The 20413-nt window shown below is 35.8% G+C and overlaps 2 protein-coding genes across 4 annotated transcripts in view; one reads left to right on the top strand and one right to left on the bottom strand.

Moving 5' to 3' along the window:
- Positions 1 to 20413, top strand: part of LOC139136108 (membrane metallo-endopeptidase-like 1) — a 104037-nt gene that overhangs the window by 79911 nt on the left and 3713 nt on the right. The gene's annotated exons all lie outside the window — the stretch shown is intronic.
- LOC139136709 (uncharacterized) lies at positions 652 to 19321 on the bottom strand. 3 transcript variants are annotated; one of them, XM_070704520.1, is made up of 4 exons: positions 18310 to 19254; positions 15123 to 15148; positions 6772 to 7568; positions 652 to 1167 (listed from the first exon to the last, which is right to left on the bottom strand). In XM_070704520.1, exons 3-4 carry the CDS (start codon positions 7486 to 7488, stop codon positions 1102 to 1104), a joined length of 783 nt encoding a protein of 260 aa, XP_070560621.1. In that variant the 5' UTR covers positions 7489 to 7568; positions 15123 to 15148; positions 18310 to 19254; the 3' UTR covers positions 652 to 1101. The 3 variants fall into 3 exon arrangements, with proteins under 3 accessions (XP_070560621.1, XP_070560623.1, XP_070560622.1); XM_070704522.1 differs by lacking the exons at positions 15123 to 15148; positions 18310 to 19254 and adding an exon at positions 19290 to 19321; XM_070704521.1 differs by lacking the exon at positions 15123 to 15148.

Below are 20413 nucleotides of genomic sequence, written 5' to 3' on the forward strand. Positions count from 1 at the left end.
TTCTTGATAGACATATTGCTTGAAGCCATGTTCTTCCATTAAAGCAACTGTTGATCTTGAAACAAATAAGTTTCATTAAAATCACCCATTATTATTGTATGTTATATTTGTCCATTTCTTTTATCAAAAGTACTAAGAATTTTCTAAATGTAGGGGCACTATATGATGCTGGTCTGTATACAATGGCCACTTTCACATTTACATCTTTCAAACAAAATGTTATACATTCCAAATTAGAGATACCTGGATGCAAAATTTCACATGACATTGATGTTTTCAATAAACTCCAACACCACCATGGCACTGCGAGTGCAAGCTTGCAGTATTCTTGTTATATTGGTCATATGATTTACTTCTTGGTTGATGATTAAATGTAAACTCATCTAATTCCAGATCAAAGTGTTGTTGATCATCAGGTAACCATGTTTCTGTCAAACAAATACAGTCAGACTCCATAAATAGACTATCATTACGAATATCTTCAATATGTGAGCACAGCCCTTGTATGTTATGCAATATCAAGGAGCAGGAAAAACGTCCCTCAAATGTTAAATCTGGCTCACTGAGAAATGGTGGCATTTCAGCAATGGCATCTGTAATTTTTTCATTACAATATATTGAAGATGGTTGGAAATCTTCAATGACAGTCCATCCAATGATGTCACTCTACTTAAAGCTACATAAGCTTGTCCAGCTGCAAACATTTTTTTCAAGTTAACAACTGTTTTTTCTTTCGTCACTCCCTGGATTTTATGGACAGTGCACGCCAGGCTAGTCTCACTGGGAATTGTTTCCTAATTCCGCCGTTGTGTGCGACAGTAACTTCATGTGGTTCAATAGGGGTGCTATTTTCTTCCATATCTGATGGTATCACTTTTTTTCTACGTAAATTTACACCAACTTTTAGCATCATCGAATACAACAAACACTGTTGATGGAAAGCATTGACTAGTGGTAAATGCAATGTGAGACACAGTTCCAAAGACACCATTTACCAGTCCATCAGATATGTCAATATTGTGGGTCAGTGCACTCGGGCACCAATGGCAATTGTAAGAGACTTTGCCAAATCCTTTCTGTATACTTTGGCATGATGTCCTTCTATTTTTTCCATTTTCCCACTTGTAGCATTTCTACTGTAATCTTCAGCCTCAATGCACACAGGATCTGTACACAAAGAATGAAGCATTGTAACATTGCAATTATTCACTTCAGCATTGGTACCAAATATGTGAATAGCATCGGATTTTTCACCAGTGACACAGCTTTGAAGCATCTCATAATCATTAGAGTTCAGTTTCTCACTTTTGGTTTTAACTCTTAATCGATTCAATGTCTCTGCAAATGCAAACTCTTTCTGTCTCATTATTTCTGTCAATTCTACAATGCGGAAATAATCATTCCACAGATTAACTGCTTCATTGTCATACACAATGGATTGCCTTTTACAGGAGGGAGTTGATAAAAATCACCTACTCCCATAACACATACATTTCCAAATGCAGTGGAATCACAAGTTTGTTTAATTGCTTTAATCTTCCATGAACATAATGCAACAATTTGCGGTCTACCATTGAAATTTCATCGATGATTAAAATTTGAAGATTTTCCAATTTACTACGAAGAGTGTTTATCTTTTCTTCACGCAGAGGCAGATATGGCAACTTTGAATCTACAGCAATTGAGAATGCACTGTGTAAAGTTGTGCCTCCAATATTAAACGCTGCAACACCTGTAGGTGCAGTTAATAGTACAGAAACATCATCAGGTTTTGGCAATATACGTGCCAGTATTCGTGTTGCTTCATAATAAATTGTTTTGATAAATGGCTTTTGCCAGTGCCAGCACCACCGCTAACAAATACATTAAATGCCTTTGGATTCTTGCCATTGCTTTTGTCTAAATACCATTTCCTAACTTTGTAAAACACATCAGATTGTTTCCTGTTCAATGATCGTAGCATTGCTTCAACCTTTACTCTTGGTAGTGAAGATGTGGAAACTTGTACATGACAATCACCACGTGGTTTTTGCACTAAATCAGGAATATCTGCCTCATCACAATCATCATTATCAAGGCAATTTCTACGTGATTCAAGACATTCCATTCTTTCTAATTCACTTTCTGGACATATTTCAGCCCATGCATCCTCTAATGGACCATTCATATCCAACAATTCTTCAGCCACATCAATGGCATCAGTATCTTTCTCAAATAAAGCTTTGTTGCTATCTACTATCACTTTCACCTTTTCCAAACAGCCACCTTCAAATTTCACTGCACCACTATGATAGAAATCTTCATATCTTTCAAAAGTCTTAGGTTTCAGTTGAGATTCAACATGATATGGCAGGAAAAGTTGCAGGATGCTTTGAAAGTACTTCTCAGGATATTTTGTTTCTGAAAATCTTGGGTATCTAATTACAGCTGGTTCAGTTCTAGATCTCTTTTGCATGTATCCTGCACCATTTTGCAACTTCACAACAGGCATCTTATGTTTCCTGCTTTTTACATTGGAGATTTCTGTACTGAAACAATTCTATATTCTGAACAAAAACTGGCAAGACACATGTCATTGAACACTTTTTTGTTTGGTCTGTTTTTATATCTATCAACAATACTTGTCATCCAGATTGATTCTTCATCAATTTGTTCTGCTTTCAATTTTTTCTGTATTGTACTGAAGGGTAAGCTCATTTGATAGGATTTTCTCCTACAGCAATAAACTGAACTTTCCGTGAGCATTGTTTTAGTTCAATCCACAAACTCTATATACAGCCTCCTGAGCACTTACTTCTCTATTGTGCAGATATACACTACCCAATTGTTTCAGGCAGATTTTGCATCCAAATTGCCCTCTTTAGTAGCCTCTCTTTGAGCATGTTCCAACAGTAAACCCATTTCTCTTTCGGCTTTTGAGATGTATGAAACAATATACACAACACAGGCATAGGCATCTACAACAAACTGGATATCCGTATTTGCATTCCAGCAACGAATGAGATTAGCATTGTACTGATTGACCCAGAGGTCATTCGGCTTACGTTTTAAAACTAAACTTGTCTTCTTTGAACGTAGCGCATATGCTTTCTCAAACACATCCTGCGATATTCCAACTGCATTAAATAATGCATCCACACATTGAAATTCCTTCTTCTCGTCAGAGACAAATGCCCAAACTCTTTCTAAGATTTTTGTAGCGATCATCTTGCCAATTGCTGTATCGTCTAGCTCTACCTGTGGCACTTCAATTCCAAATTCATTGGCCAGATTTGGTACAACATTATCAGTCTCTGACTTTTCATCACCATCTTTATTTTCACTATCTACACTGTCACCTGGGCGACATATGAATGTCTCCTTGGAAGGAGGTCTTGGGAAGTTAAATCTACATGCAGTACCCTTTTTCATGCATGATTTTGAGTGCCTTTTGCTGTGTGTCTGAACTGTCTTTACAATCTCATGCAATTCCTCATCCTCATCCACAGATGGCATGTCACATGTTACATATTTGTCAACAAATCCAACAACATCTTCATCACAATCTTTGTTGACTTTTGGAGCATTTTCAACCCAAATAAACAGTGTGTGTGTGGTGAACCACGCTGTTGAAACTCTACTCGATAAAAAGTAATCTTTAATCTTTCCAATAGGGTTTGCTGGTGACTTATGACTTCATTTAGAAAACAATTAAATCTGTGATCGAACATTCTTGCTGCAGTTACGATTTGCCCTCAAAATAGCACATTTCTCAGACCAGTCAAGATCACTAGCATTACGTGTATCATCTTGCTCACGAAGTATTGTTTCAACTACTTCTGTCCACCTTAGGTCAGCAGCAGAAAAGGAACAAAACCATGTGGTATACCCAACTGTCTTATCATTGCAAACAAGTCTTTCTGTGTTGCTGCCAATAAGGAGGGGTTCCTCTGATTGGCTTCAGAAATTTGTAACCTTCATCACACTTCAAATTTCCTTCAAAGACTCTTTGTTTGTTAGAACATCACTGGTCACTTTTTTACCACAAGCATGAGCACTTCCCTTCCTCAAGCGATTGACACATTTGACACAACCTGTTCTACTTCTGCAAGATACTGTGCAAAAATATGTAATCTATTTCTTTGGCAAACCTGTTACTCGCATTCATTAAACGACTTTGCAGGTATCGACCTAATGTTATCTTAACCTCTCGATCATCATGAAATGTTGGTGAACCAGTTGGAAACAAAACAGGAAAGCATTTCGCTTCATTACATGCATCCATCAAAAGTCTAACAGGAGCATTATCCTCTGCAGGCGCAACACAAACAATATTCTCAAAGTGATAATCAAGAATATCTTGACCTATATCAACTGGTTGAAAGCAGGTGTCAACAAACATTCCATGACTATCTTGATCTGGTTCATTTTCACTGTCTGTATCTGACAAACTCATCATCTTCATCGGAATCTGAATTATCTTCTTTCTGTTTTTCAAGTGTGTTTTCCCAATCCACATTAAATTTTATATCCCTGTACAACTTGTTATTCCTCTGCAGGTATTCCAAAGCATTCTTTACATGACCCTTCTTCACAAACTGATACTGGTAACAACCTTTATAACTAAGTTTACGTTTCAGTTTCACCTTTTCATCTGATCATCTGTCTCACATCGAGGCAACATACTAGTAGCCTTCTCAATATTAGAAGGGACACATATTACAGGTCCATGAACACCATTTTGTCCACCTTTAGGTAAAGCTAACATCTTCATAAATGGAATGTGTAATGCAATCAAGTGTTGCTCTAAACCATTCAGGCAATTTAGTTCATATGGGATTGGCTTTACTTCAAGATTGTTTGCAACAGCTTGAGCTGGCATTTGTCCCTGTAAAAGCTTGTTGTGGCATGTGTAACATATCCACAATTTACTGCTGCACTATTCTTAATTGGACAATCTTCATTACATAAATGGCTACATTTATGCACATATTCATCCCTTATACATTTATCAGCAATAATCTTACAAATACCTGCTTTCGAATAATATCTCTCTTTTGTACACAGCAGTACTTGCTTTCTAAATAGCCGTCTATTACAAACAGAGCAAACACAATTTGGAACATTAGACAATTCTTTTCTGAAAGCAAAAATAACATGTTCTATATTTTCAGACTTAAGTCTAGCATTTAGCCTATTTGTCTTACTTTTATCCAATACATGTTGTTTAAAATCTGGATTTTCTTTATACTGACCAACAAATCTAGCTATCCATGCTTGTTTGAATTCAAAATCTTGCTGATACCTTTCTTTGAAGTGTGATACACACTGAGCTTTCTTAGCTTCTCTGAACTCATGGTCTTCTTTATACTTTGCTGACAACTGTGATTTCTTTGTTTCTCTGAATTCTGCATCTTGCTGGTATCTTTCTGAAATTTGTGATTTCTTTGTTTCTCTGAATTCTGCATCTTGCTGATATCGTTCTGAAAATTGCGATTTCTTTGTTTCTCTGAATTCTACATCTTGCTGATATCTTTGTGAAATTTGCAATTTCTTTGTTTCTCTGAATTCTATATCTTGCTGATATCTTTGTGAAATTTGTGATTTTTTTGTTTCTCTGAATTCTGCATCTTGCTGATATCTTTTCACAAATTTTGCCTTTCTGTCCTCTCGAAACTCAACATCTTGAAGATATTTTCTTGATTTTAGCTCTTTTTGACTTTCTCTGTACTCTTTATCTTCTCGATACCTTTTACGTTTCTGTTCCTTTTTCGACTGTTGGTATACCTTATCTACAGAGTATTTCATCCGACTTTCTGTCTTCTTTTTCTCACAAAATTGAGAATTTCCATGATATAGCTCATACTCTCTAGCAGCTTTACTATGTCTTACATCATAAGATATATTTGTTACACTTGTCATACTTTTTTCCAGTTCATATTTTTCTCGCCTTATTTTCTTACGCAACCTTTCACCGATACGTTTTCGTTTCCTTGATTTAACACTTTGCTCACTCTGAGGTTCATCAAGACTGTCACATAATGTCTTGACATTAATAACATCATCTCCTTCATAGTTATTACTCTCAGAAATGCAGCAGTTGAAATCTGCTGCTTGTGCCATACTACTTTCCCTGCTCAAAGTAACACTAGCAATGACATGGTCACAATTGTTTGCATAAGAACACACTCTAGAATGTGGCAACCTGACACACTTCACAAATTCATAATGATTTTCATTCAGATGATTAAGGTATATACCTTCACCAGTATCAATATTGGTCTCATTAATTAGACTACAAGAAAATTTCAGCCACTGATTTGCACTGTAAGTGTATACGTTTATGCCAAACATTTCGGCAGCGGTCAGAATTTCTGTCTCTGTTCCCCATACACCAAGCTGTTGTATTTTTGACTTACTTATGTAGTCTGAAACAGAACTGAATTCCTCCCTCATATAGCCATCATATACTTCACTATTCAGAATCATGTGATTTACAATAGCCAATCTTACTGTTTCATGATTATCCTCAGTTCCACTGATAGCATATGATAATGCTCTGAACAAACAATTGCCATCACCTTCAATTGATTTAATTTTACATGGTTCTCCCACTTCAATATTATGAACCTTGTCAACAATGCCAACATTACCTTTATACTCTATTCCAAGTTTTACACACAACCGTTGACAGACACTTACTGTCAAAGGACAAAATGGGAAGTCAGATTCCCTTCTTTCACTTACCAATATTACATCATCACTCTTTGTATCTAGTACAATGGTACTTACTTTGCTCTCAGTACATTCCTTTTGATGTTGTTCTTTTGTAGAGTCACCATCACTGAAGCACTCTTTATTAACTCTATTGGACTGGTTTCCTACTTGTCCATGGAATGATTCCATCTCTTTTTCAATGTCTTTATGATATTCTATTGTCCTTTCCTTTTGAAATGCACCTGCATTTCTCTGGTCCTTTTCAACTTTATCATTAGTTCTGCTGTCGTTTTGGATTTCATGACTACTGATGAATGGCAACATTTCAACATTTTCACTGTCTATGTCACACTTCTTTACACGTTCATCAAACATTGCATCATTACAAATGCTCTGTTGATATACAGGATCTTTAAAGTCATCAACAATGTTCACTGAAGTATCCAGCTTCTCGTCATTACAGATTTGCTTACATGTTTGATCCTTATGAACTTTCTGAAATGTCTCATCGTTTCTGACTTGCTTAAATGTCTCATCCTTTCGGAATTGCTTATATGTCTGATCCTTACGGATTAGTTTATATTTCTGATCCTTACGGATATTGGTCCTGTTTTGGAAGAGGTCAGGATCCTCTGTAGGTTTGGTCCTGTTATGGAAGAGGTCAGGATCCTCTATGGGTTTGGTCCTGTTTTGGAAGAGGTCAGGATCCTCTGTGGGGTTGGTCCTGTTTTGGAAGAGGTCAGGATCCTCTATGGGTATGGTCCTGTTTTTAAAGAGGTCAGGATCCTCCATAGGCCTTTCCTGCTTTTTAAGAGGGCAGGATCCTCTTTCTTCAGGCTTCTACTCTTCTTCCAGTACTTAGTGCGGGGCATCTGCAATATATAAAAACATGTAAGTTTAATTTAATTATTAACTCATTGAAAATTGAGGTTTATACTGGCTTCATTTTCAAGCGTCTCTCACTTCTGAGCCAACACAAGACTAGATTCTCTCACATACTTATCTTACATTGATATCACAATGTTAAATTTCAGTTTACATTGTCATTTCATCAATGAATTTTCTGTACACAATATTTGGCAAATTAAACTCTGAAACAAAAGAACAGAGTACAATGTCCACATCCATAATACATGGATCGAAGTATGGATACCAAAACCAAGACTCATCCATATACATTATATACACCAATACAAACTGAATATGCATACAGACATACATTCATGTACTCCAATCATGCATCTATAATGCATGTATACTATACATCCATATATGCACACATACTTTCATGTGTGCATTCATTCATACCCATATACAAAAATACATGTACATGCATACATATATATGGACATCCATACACACATTCATAGATATTCATGCACACACACAAAAAGACATCATACATATACATGAACATCCATACACACATTCATAGATATTCATGCACACACACACAAAGACATACATATATACACACAAACATCAATATATACATAGATACATACAATAATACATGAACTACCATATATGCTTATACACATGTATTCATGTATATTTTACATCAATACATCTATCCATACATACAATATATATATACATACATACATACATACATATATACATACATACATGTGCACACATCTAGCTGCACACACACGTTCATTTTTCCATGCACGCATGCATGCATGCATGACATCCATAAGAACACATTCATACATGTACACGTCTAATTGCATTTTACATCCATCCAGGTGTATGTATGTATGTATGTATGTATGTATATATATATATATATATATATATATATATATATATATATATATATATATAGATATATATATATATATATATATATATATATATATTATATATATATATATATATAAAATAGGCATATATATAAAATAGGCATCTCCATCTATACATAGATACAATATATCTATATATCTATATCTATACAGTACATAGACATATATAGTTGTATGTATACATATAATCACACATGCATTTATACATATATACAAGCATGACAACAATAATTATATTTATAATGCATGCCTGCATATTACACACACCATACACGCACCCTTGCTTGCTTGTATGCATGCAAGCATGTACATAATGGTATATATGTATATACATACATACATATTCATGCATGCATATATTTATAAATTCATCCACATATATACATTCATCCCATCCATCCATACATGCTGGCATACCTACATATATACATAAAGGCAAACATTAATGCATGCATGCATGCGTGTGTAGCTTCATATGATTGTACGTACGTGTGTGTGTACACATGTACATACAAACAAACATACATACATATGCACTTATGTACATACGTCCATACATACATACATATATACATATGTTCATACATACATACATTAATACATACGCACGTACATACGTATGTGTGCGTGTTTCTGCATGCGAATGTACGTACATACATACGTACGTACATGCATACGTATATACATACATATGTACGAACGTAAATACATATGTACATTCATACATACATACATACATATGTACGTATATACATATGTACATACATAAATACATTATAGATATACATAGTTGTATGCATACATATAATCACACTTGCATTTATACATACATAAATGTATGACATCCATTCATGTATTTATAATGCATGCATGAATATTACACACACCCATACGTGCAAACCTGCATTCCTTGTATGCATAAATGCATGTACACAATGGTATATATGTACATACATACATATTCATGCATGCACATATTCATAAATTCATCCACACATATACATTCATCCCATCCATCCAGACATACCAGACATTAATGGATGCATGCATGTGTGTATCTGCATGTGAATGTATGTACATGTGTGTATCTGCATGTACATACGTACATACATACATACGTACACACATAAATACATAGGTATGTACATACGTATGCGTGTGTGTGTCTGCATGCGAATGTACACACATACATACCGGTACGTACATACATAAATACATATATACGTACATACATACATACTTGCAACATATATACATACATACATACATACGTTTCATGTTTCACAAACCTTTTAACTAATTTGTAGTTTATCGAGTAAACACTTGTACTTAATATGAATAATAGACAATCTTCATGTTTTTTTATTTACTTTTATTCAAACAATAATGTCTTCTGCTTAAACTGAAAATGTTAGACTTTTTGTTATCAACACTGCATGCTTCCCTTATCAAGCAATTTTCTATAACTTGTTTTGCTATACATATAGCACCTTCTTTCATTGCCATAGCCCTCAGTGATCCTTACATCCTGGCATTTTTGGTGGTATCACTGTGCTTCTCTGAGTTCAAGTTCTGCAACAGTCACCATATTACTCACTTTGTGCACTCTAACTCAACCCAAAACCACAATATGAATTTTCTGTTACAAAAGGGAGAAAAGTTGAACGTTGTGTGATGCCATACACAACAAAAATATCAGGATGTAAGGTCATTTAGGACCACATATACAAACATACATACACATACAGACAGACATACATAAAGACACACCTACATTCATACAGACATACAAGCAGAATACAGGGCTTGAATTACTGGTAGTTCCACATCCAAATACTGCCAACTTTTCTCATGGGCTACCAAAATCCATGAAATAGCAGCCCAAAAGGACTATACCAAATCCTGGGACCTGAAATTCAGTCAGCACTTGGCATGTCAAGTCCTGGGCGAACAAGAATACTGATATTTTCATTGGGGTTCTAACACCCCAATTACAAATATCTACCAATTACTTTTGAAAATCTGACCCACTGTTAGGGATTTCTTTGACAAATTTTGAGAATTTTCACCAGAATTCTGTTAGATGTGATGGTTTTTCCAGCCACACTACATTTCCTTTGTTATGTTCAGGGGTTTTTCTGATGAAAAGTCAACCCATCTTTAGGGATTTGTTTGTGAAAAAGTAACCCATTCAGGCAGCACATTCCCATATACATTTGTATGAGAGTACACCACCAGCCCTGACATATATACATTGATAAATACAAACATAATGGTACATGTATACATACATACTCCTACCCAAGTTGATCTCAAAAACACATAAGTTAGGACAGTATAATGCATCGTTACAGTTTGTAGAATTACTTGTCAGATCAGAGAACCATCAAGGATATCACACATTGCGATACTGAAGTTTCCATAATAGCATCATAAGGAAAATGCCACATTTATACCATGGTCTACTTCCACCGTCTTGTGATACAAATATAGCCTAAAACACTTTTACAATGACTGACAAAAACACGCAATTTATTCTGAAAGGTATTTAGTTTATTCCCCTACAATTCAATATCCACCCGCCAACCTCCTTCACATTGTGTGAAACAACAGATGTTGCAGTATGACCTTGACTATTTGTGGATGCTAACATGGACAAATACAGATTTTGCATTGAAGTAATCTCATTAATGATGTGTGATCAATAAAAGTAGGAGCACTATAATTTCTTGTGAAAACAAATTTATATATTCTCTTTTATGCATTGTCAACATCAACAATAAAATAGGACGTTCACCATGCCTATTCTAAAAATACAGTACTGCGAATTTATAAACCAGAAAAAATACTCAAAGTACTTTTCCATCATTGCTTTTCCCATGGAAGAAATCTTTTCATGAAAATTGTCTCAGAATCAATCAAACCCATTCACATATCACCTTTTTTAATCCATTGAATTTACTTTCTTTTGACTTAACTATGCACTAATTTTCTAGAAATAACAATAGTACAACAGATTTTTCTATCAATCTCCCCATTGACTCCTACTGGAGAATGACAATGTGTTATTTTACTGCACATACATCCTTAACGGTATTGTCTGCTTACTATTCATACCAAGAAAACACCTGTTTTCATGACAATCAAACATTACAATGGAAATATTACTATATGTACATAACATCATCAGTACCACACTCCAAACTGTGGGGATGTTTGTACTTCTGTTTGACTCACACCCTCCCTTTGAACATTGCCAGTAGACTAGCAATTTTGCATAACAACAGGCAAACTTACCGTAACAAATACTAATAACGATAAAATAACCACTGATTCCATTGTCGGATGGTTAGGCCAGGTTACATCAATATTTTGCAAAAACATTGTATTACTTCACACAAGTCAGACTTTGCTCTTTATACAGTGTAGTATAATGGTATGAGAAGCCCTGACATGTCACAAGTAACACAGAAGTGTATCTCAACAGTTCCCATCCTATAAGATAAGCAAGCACCACTACCACACACATGCATCGGCCTGACAGTGGGCTTTCTCATTGTCACCCTAGTGATAACCCAGCATCAGTGTTAAATTTAGCCTTCCCTTTCTCCAACTTTCTGCTCTATTGTTAACAGATGGGATGGTAGCATAGTGCCCTTGACATTATAGAGACTAGAGGAGTGACCTCATGCTAGCCCACTATGAACTACTGTTCTCAGTCAGTGAGTACTCTTCAGATATAGATGTACTATACCTGTAGTTCATGCCCATATACAGGACTGTGAAAAATAACGTGTGACAGGTCAGATCATTTTTGTACATCTTGTATGTGTTTATACACAACCAGTGTTCGCGATGACTTTTTTCTCATCGCGTACGGCATACGCATTAGTCTGCTAAAATTGCGTAATGGCTGGATTTGAGTGCGTAATTTCACCAGTCCGGGTTATGTCCATATAGAGGATAGTAGGGAAGAGCCAATGGCGTACCGTATATGTAATGAAATTAAGGTAAGAACCAATCACGTACTGTATATGTAATAAGGGTCAAAGGTTACGTTGGTTCACTTTGTTCAGATAGCGATATGACCGGACAGATCCACCGATTGAGTGAGACTGTTGGCTACCCGGAAGTATCTTAGCTCCAGTCGATTGGCGACGTTCTACCGTGTTAAAAATTGTAAGATTTCTTCAGGAATAGTTTTCTAAGTTTCTTTACCCTTGACCATATTCGACAAAGAGTTATTGGACGTTTTTCGTTCTCTTTTCCAGCTTTTGGTTAACTTCTCGGCGATTGATCCGGCGCGCATTTTTCTGAGCAAAGGGGCAATCGCACCTCGAAATGACAAAAATCGTGCTCCATCGTGCTCCGATGACCGACAAGAACAGTTGACCCATCTTTGCAAAGCTTGAAACATTCTCCATACTGCAGATTGCAAGGTTAAATTGAAATTTGACCAAAAATAGGCGATATTTGGCGACAAATAACTTACTGTAGATTTACAAGGGTCAAATACTGATTTCTAGGAGTCGTACCAGCCAGGAAATTCATCCAAATAAGTAATTTTCAATGTACTAATCACTTGTATCGGTCACCATCTCAACCGTACTAAACATTGTGAGTAACGTCTACATCTAAAACTACCCAGTGCTAAAAGTAAAGGCTAAATCAAGCCGAAAAGTTCCAAACTCGTTGCAATGTACGAGCCCAGGTTTGCATGATTAATTATTCGTGACGTTGGTGGCGGCAGGTTCGCTGATTGGTCAATCGTAATATCCTCTCTATGGACATAACCCGGACTGTTCACTTCTGCACTCGATTGATGAAAAAACTGACTGCAAAATACAATGTGCCGTTGAATAAACCTACACTACATATTCGGATTGTACGATGTAACATTATTTTAATGAAAACAGTTTAACGAACAACTTGAACAATGTTGAAACGTAACAGCGAAGGGTATACATGCGACCGTCAAAACACATCAGGCAACCCAAAAGTTAGAGTTATGGCAGCTTATCCAGACACTTCTGCAGTGTTCAAAATTTATCGGGATTCCGACGAGCTCTACCGATGAATCATTTTTTCACGGACTCGTACAGCAAAGTTGAAAGATTACAGATTTGTCACATCTGCTTCGACGCCATGCTGCATATGTGCTTGATCAAAATTTGGGAACAGCGAGACGCGATGATCGTGCACGGTTGGCATTTATATAATTTGTCGCAACATTTCTGTCAATCACTCACTTTGTGTCATAGTTTCAGAAACTATCGCTCGCCTGAAAATTAGCAACGTAATGCATAGGCACAGCTGACATCAATACGTGCCTAACGTGATAACATGTTAACTACGATGCCGATTTTTCAGACAACGACCAGATAATCTGAAACTTTCCACACAAAATGTGTGATTGGCAGAAATGTGTTGCAACAATTAAATTTCGTCTGGTTGCCACCTAAGCTCAGTCGTGGGGAGTGCTTTCGGTGTTATCCTTTGCGTATAGAAAACGCATAACAATGAAAAAAATGCGTAGAGAGTCAATTTCAATGCTTAAATACGCACGATTTTTGCGTAAACGCGAACTCTGACAACTACTAAAAATTAAAGAATTTGACACTATTGAATGTACAAAACTTGAAGTCACATATCATTGTACAAGATATGTACTCCATGCACTAAAAGACTTGATACGGGTACACAGATGAGAATACAAATCTATCTCACAAGTTTTACAAGACCTGTCACACAAGTTATTTTTCACACCCTATCACAACAGCTTACCGGCACCTTTAGTTTCATGCTGTGCAATGCACATAGTACATCTCAAAAACGGCCTTTCCCAGTCACCCACCTTTCACCAAAACAATATCCCAATGAATCTGTTTCAATACAACTTCTGATGTATATAATTTTTATCAACATGCTATGAAGTTTATATGAACTACATGAATTTCAACAAGCTATAACAATTATTTGCATTGACCCGTTGCCATTAGACAAACTAGATGTATTGTCTAAATCAAGGTGTTTCAAACCCTGTTACGTGCAATTATCAACGAGGCATTAACATGAGTCAATCATAGAAAAATCAACATCTAACAGGATGTCAAATATAGTAAAAAAAAAAAACACCAGTCAATAAACACACACCACCTCTACTATGCTAGCTTACATACCAGCAATGCAAGTTGCATTTTTTACCATACTTCCATTGCAATGAAGTTTGGTGTTGAGAAGAGAATTGCTACAATGCATGAGTGTATGTTTTCCAGTAACAAAAACTGTCAATGCAAAAAAAAACCTTATATTTGACAGCAATTGTGCTTCATAGACAGCAGGTTTTGCTTGGATGTGTGTGCTCTTGTGGTTTTGACTATGTCTGACCACCTCTAAAACAATGTTTCAACTTTTGCAGATTTGTTTTCTTTGCAGTTAATTGACAATACACCTAGCTCATAGTTATGCCTGACAGTGTTCTCAACATCTCAATTTCGACAATATGTCTAGTTTGTCTCATGCCAACAGGTCAATGCTAATCACAAACTGTAATACACCTAGTGCTATCTGCATCTCTTTGCCTGTGTGAAATGTACTATACCAATCAGCAACACTTACCGTGAGAAATGTTTGGTTTCCAGAAACTGAAAAAAAAACAAGCAACAGAATTATCAAATGATCTATTTCAGTATGTAGTATAATGTTCAATATCATAGTACACACAAAACATGAATCACAACATCAACCATTCCACAATATCACATACATTTCTCACACATACTGATAGAACAGTCAGTGTAACATCCACAGTATTTAGCTAATTCAACATATCTTCACATCACCATAACATCTTATAAACATCCATCTCAGACACAAAACAAATAGTTGACACAAATTTATCTTAGATTGTTCAAACTGTGTTCAAATTTGTATAACTGCAGTTACTTGTCAATTTCCCTTTTTTGTCAAATAAATCTTTTTCTCTAAACCTACTTGTCTCATTTGTTTGGGGCAATTATATGGTGTCGCTCAAATTTGATCAGAATTGGTACATACAAAAGATCAACAATAAGTGTTATTTCTATCTGTTCAGAGCAGGAAATTTTACGTTGATGTTATGACAATTTCTGCACAGTACAACTAGAAAAAACAACAAGAAATATTTAAACCAGAAAATTAAGAATGACAAAAGTAAATAAGGTCTGAAACTTTAGGTACTGAAGGTCAACTTTAGCAACATGCATAGCAGAGAATCTTTCAACCATGGGTGTACAAAAATAGACATCCATGGTTTCAGCAGATCTGTTAATATGTCACAGTTCATAAACAATGACAGGAAATGACCAATTTGCTGTTTCAGTTACTGCTACCATTCCCAAACATAATAGGTACCCTGTATACAAATAGGTTAAAGGTCAAAATCCTCTTATTCAGATGTGTGGGCTGTTTCAGTTCACTGCCACCACTCCTGCACATTTGCAGGATTTTCCTTTTTCTTACCTCATTTGCACATTTTTGACACTGAAGTGTTCATTTCAACAAATTCATATCTCAACCTCTACATCTACCTGTACACCAAATACTGAGATGGTAGGTTTGGCGATATGGAGCCTTTGTGTGTGACGCACATACATACCCACAAATATACAGAGATACAGACGCCACCAACTCATCATATAAGCTCTTTTTGGTATTTATATACAAAACCAAATATGAGCTTAAAACTACACTGAAGGTACCATGTTGTTCAAAGCATACATAAAGTCCTACCACTATACCCTAATTACTGATAAATGTACATTCAATATCAATTTTCACACTCCTGTGCTTCAGCATTAAATGTCTTTCACATAGTTTAAACAAACACAAAAGGCCACAACAATAGTTACATTTATGATTGTTACTCTCACTACTTAAAGAACGCCCGCTTCTGAGCTAAAATTTCTTACAAATAAAAAATTCATCAAAATGCATTTGCCACTTTCTTTGTCTAAGTTTTATGTAACACAATCATTACAAAATCTCCCTTGAAGTCATCATCATTCTAGGAGAATTTCTACAATGCACTATTTCCCAAGAAATACTTGGCATTTTATGATAAATACAATTTTCAGCTGTAGTGAAACAGCCAACACTGTCCCTTTAGATGCCTTCAAACACTTCAAACATTCCATAATCATTATAATACACATTTTCCATTTACCTGCAATATTTTCAATATCACATCACATATTGCTGATGCACTGACAATTAAAACCTATCAATTCTTAAAAAATACCGCAATTATATGGTGTCACTCAAATTTGATCAGAATTGGTACATACCAGTATAGGTACCAAAGATCAACAATAAATATTGTTTTTATCTGTTCAGTGGAGGAAAATTCTACGTTAATGTTATGACAATGATTTGTGCACAGTACAACCAGAACAACAACAAGAAATATTTAAACCAGAAAAACAAGAATGACAAAAGTAATAGGGTCTGAAACTTTAGGTACTGAGGTCAACTTCAGCAACATGCACAGCAGAAACAACAAGCCCCTCTTAGTTTGAGCATAGACGTCTTCCCCCCTCTACTGTCTATGGTTTGAGCTGGTCTGTTAATATGTAACAGTTCATAAACAATGACAGGAAATGACTCATGGTCAGTGGAGTTGGCCTGTTTCTTACTGGCATGCCATCACTCCTGCATATTTGCAGGATTTCCCTTTGTCTTACCTCTTTTGCACATTTTTGACACTGACATGTTCATTTGAACAACGTCACATCTCAACTCCTGCATCTACCTGTACACCAAATACTGAGATGGTAGCTTTGGTGGTATGGGAGCCTTTGTGTGTGACAGACATATATCCACACATACATACCAACATACATACATACATATATACATACAGACGCCACCGACTCATCATATAAGCTCTTTTTGGTGTTTATATACAAAACCAAATATGAGCTAAAAACAGCGTCAATATTACTTGGCTCACATTTGATTCAATGTGGGAGGCCACAGTGAATATACATTTACCACTGAGAACATGCATACCAAGTTGCAAATCAATCGCACAAATGATTTCAGAGAAATAATATTTTGACCAACAATGGGAAAAATTGCCCCCAAAATACAAATACGAAAAATTCACCCAATCAACTCATCAGCACTATTCAAGACAGCATTCTGAGCTCACAAAAGTAAAACTGTCAGAATACACAAATACAAGCAAATTACAGTGTTCAGTTAACAGCCAATCCAATGTAACTACCAAGAAAACTAACCAATCAACATGAAGACAGAAACTGCAGCCAACACCACACTCAATACAAATGAAATAACAAGAATGTGATCGTTGGTATTTCATGATAAGCGATGCCAACAGTTACCTCACTGTCTTAAAGGAGAAAGAACACAAATCTGTACAAAAACAACAGTAACAGATGTGCAATTATACAAATGGAGTGCATCCTGAATAAATATAAAAGGAAACAGCAGAACAACATCTCAGTCACTTCAGTTAATCAGCTTTACCTAACACACATTACTCCAGCAACACAAAATGTTGTACACAATATACATATGTGGATGTCATGGGGACAATACCAAACGGCCATTTTAAAGATCATCACACACTCTCACCACATATATCAATACCAAAAACACAACACGCTACAATTACAAACATTAAATCAGTATATTAATATGAAGCAAACAAAGCTACCACAAAAACAGAGAACAAAATAAACATCACATAAGAATGTTGCAATACACAAGAAAAATCAAACTGATCATTAACACAAACACTGACCTTAAGTTCACCTGAATTTATCCTTCCAACACAGATCTCGCGTGGAAGGCATGACATTATCAGAAAACAGTGAGATACCAGACGAAAAACTGTTACATAAACAAGCTGATGACACACCATCCACTGTCAATGACATAGCGAGAAAGTATCAAACATATCTTGTCAACCAGTTACACAGTGCGAAATTTGCAACAGACAACTAAGAAAGACAAAAGCACAATGTAATACAGATATGTACTATATAAAACATGTCAACACACATAACTGCCTTTCAATTCAACCTGGAAAACCAATACGAACACTACCCTGAATGCAGTATATAAGTGAAATGAATAGAACAAAATTAGACTTGTAACCTCCATTCAAAACATTAAACTTCCTCGAAGAACAAAAAACTCATTCAAACCAATGCTGCATAACGAATTTCAAAAAACGAGATAGACAACGTCAGAAAAAGACAGTCGTAAAATACCTTACTTTTACAGTGCATGTTAATTTCGGCCATACTGGATTCTGCACTGCTTACCTTTCGACGATTACGGACAAACCCATACACGCTATACATACTAAACGTTCTCTACCTACCCGTCATAATTGATATTTACAATCAGTGAATCACTCGAATCTCAAAGAAACAACAACAACAACAAAAATACACATAGTGTGCTGTCGCATCAATTTCTCTCCCACGATTTGATTGTCCCTATGGCTAATTGTATCATGGACCATGATTGTATAATCCCCACGTGCACGGTGGCGATTGCCGTGTTCACCACTACAAAACTTTCCATAAACATTCTCCTCAACACTCAATATGTGTGCCTTTTCTTGTGATTCTACATCTGCAAATGATGAATTAATCTACGACGGCAATGATCGAAGCATTACACTAACTAACTATCAACTTAAAATCAGTAGATGCCACTTATCGTCGCTGATATCGTACATTTAAATATTTACAAATCTAAACTTCTGCTTACCTTAGAAACAATATGGCGTCTGACCTTCAACAGATGATATGACGTCACCTTCACTTGTCTCAAGCTACCGTTGATGGCGCAAAACAACTCGCTGAGCTAGCTGCAGGCGCGCTTGGGCCTTCTGAGAGCACACAATCAAGTTTTGTGGCCAAGAAGAAACACTGGAACACATCTTCTTTGAGTGTAAATATGTAAACGACATCTGTCATAAGTGTAGTTTTTAAACTTCTTTTTCAGAAAACACAATTTTGACATGATTACGATACCAATATCAAAAGATTAGCAATTGCCGGAATTCAAAATGATAATAATAGAACTCCAGACATTAAATAGTGTATCCACTTCCTTTGTATATGCAGCTAGTTTAGAAATTAAGAAATTCTCCTACTCTTAATGGGAATAAAGTTTCTTTTCAATATGTCATGTAATTAAAATGTTATTAGATTTTTCAAGTATTATTTTTCTGATTTTTCTGGGACCTTTGATCTGCCCAATACCTATGCAGCTGGATTTGGCCTATGGAAGCACCCGAATGGGCTTGAACAATGATAAATAGGGACCATATTGAACACCACAATTAGGGGATGCCCCTTGACCTTTGACCTTGGCATCATTAACCACATAAATAAATAGGCACATGTGTAATTCTGGTGTACTCAATAGAGCTAGAGGTCTGATTCTTGGTATATAGTATAGGCATAAGTAAGTGAACAAAGTTTTTTGATATAGTATCACATGACCAACAACTTCCTCACCTCATTAAGGTAGAACACACCTCGAGAACATTAATTTGGACTCTCAAACTTTTACACTTCTCTTCTGATATACCACTTGTGGGCATTTGGAAGCTCTTGGTATAAGAAAACTTTTCACCAGCTTAGTTTTTCAAAATTCGAAAATCTTATTTTTCCTCCATAAAGTTCATACTAGGATGGTGACCACAGCTAGAACTCCGATTTTTGGTATATAGGGATTATTAGCAATACCATTTTTTGACAAAATGTCATTTTACCTAAATGACCTTGACCTCATTTATACATATATGTCCATATCCAAGTAACCACAAGTGCTACGCCCTTCATATGCAGTATGATGAGAGACCTTATGACACAAAAATTATTTTA

Source organism: Ptychodera flava, chromosome 7, assembly GCF_041260155.1.
Source record: "Ptychodera flava strain L36383 chromosome 7, AS_Pfla_20210202, whole genome shotgun sequence".
Classification (NCBI taxonomy): domain Eukaryota; kingdom Metazoa; phylum Hemichordata; class Enteropneusta; family Ptychoderidae; genus Ptychodera; species Ptychodera flava.

Bases quoted from the DNA above. Each gene is read 5' to 3' on its own strand.
- LOC139136709 (XM_070704522.1), bottom strand. From the start codon at position 7,488: ATGGAGGATCCTGACCTCTTTAAAAACAGGACCATACCCATAGAGGAT. The intron at 1,168-6,771 runs GTAAGTACCATT...CTTTGTGTACAG, and splicing joins AGGAATGTACTGAGAGCAAA to ATCCTGTGTGCATTGAGGCT.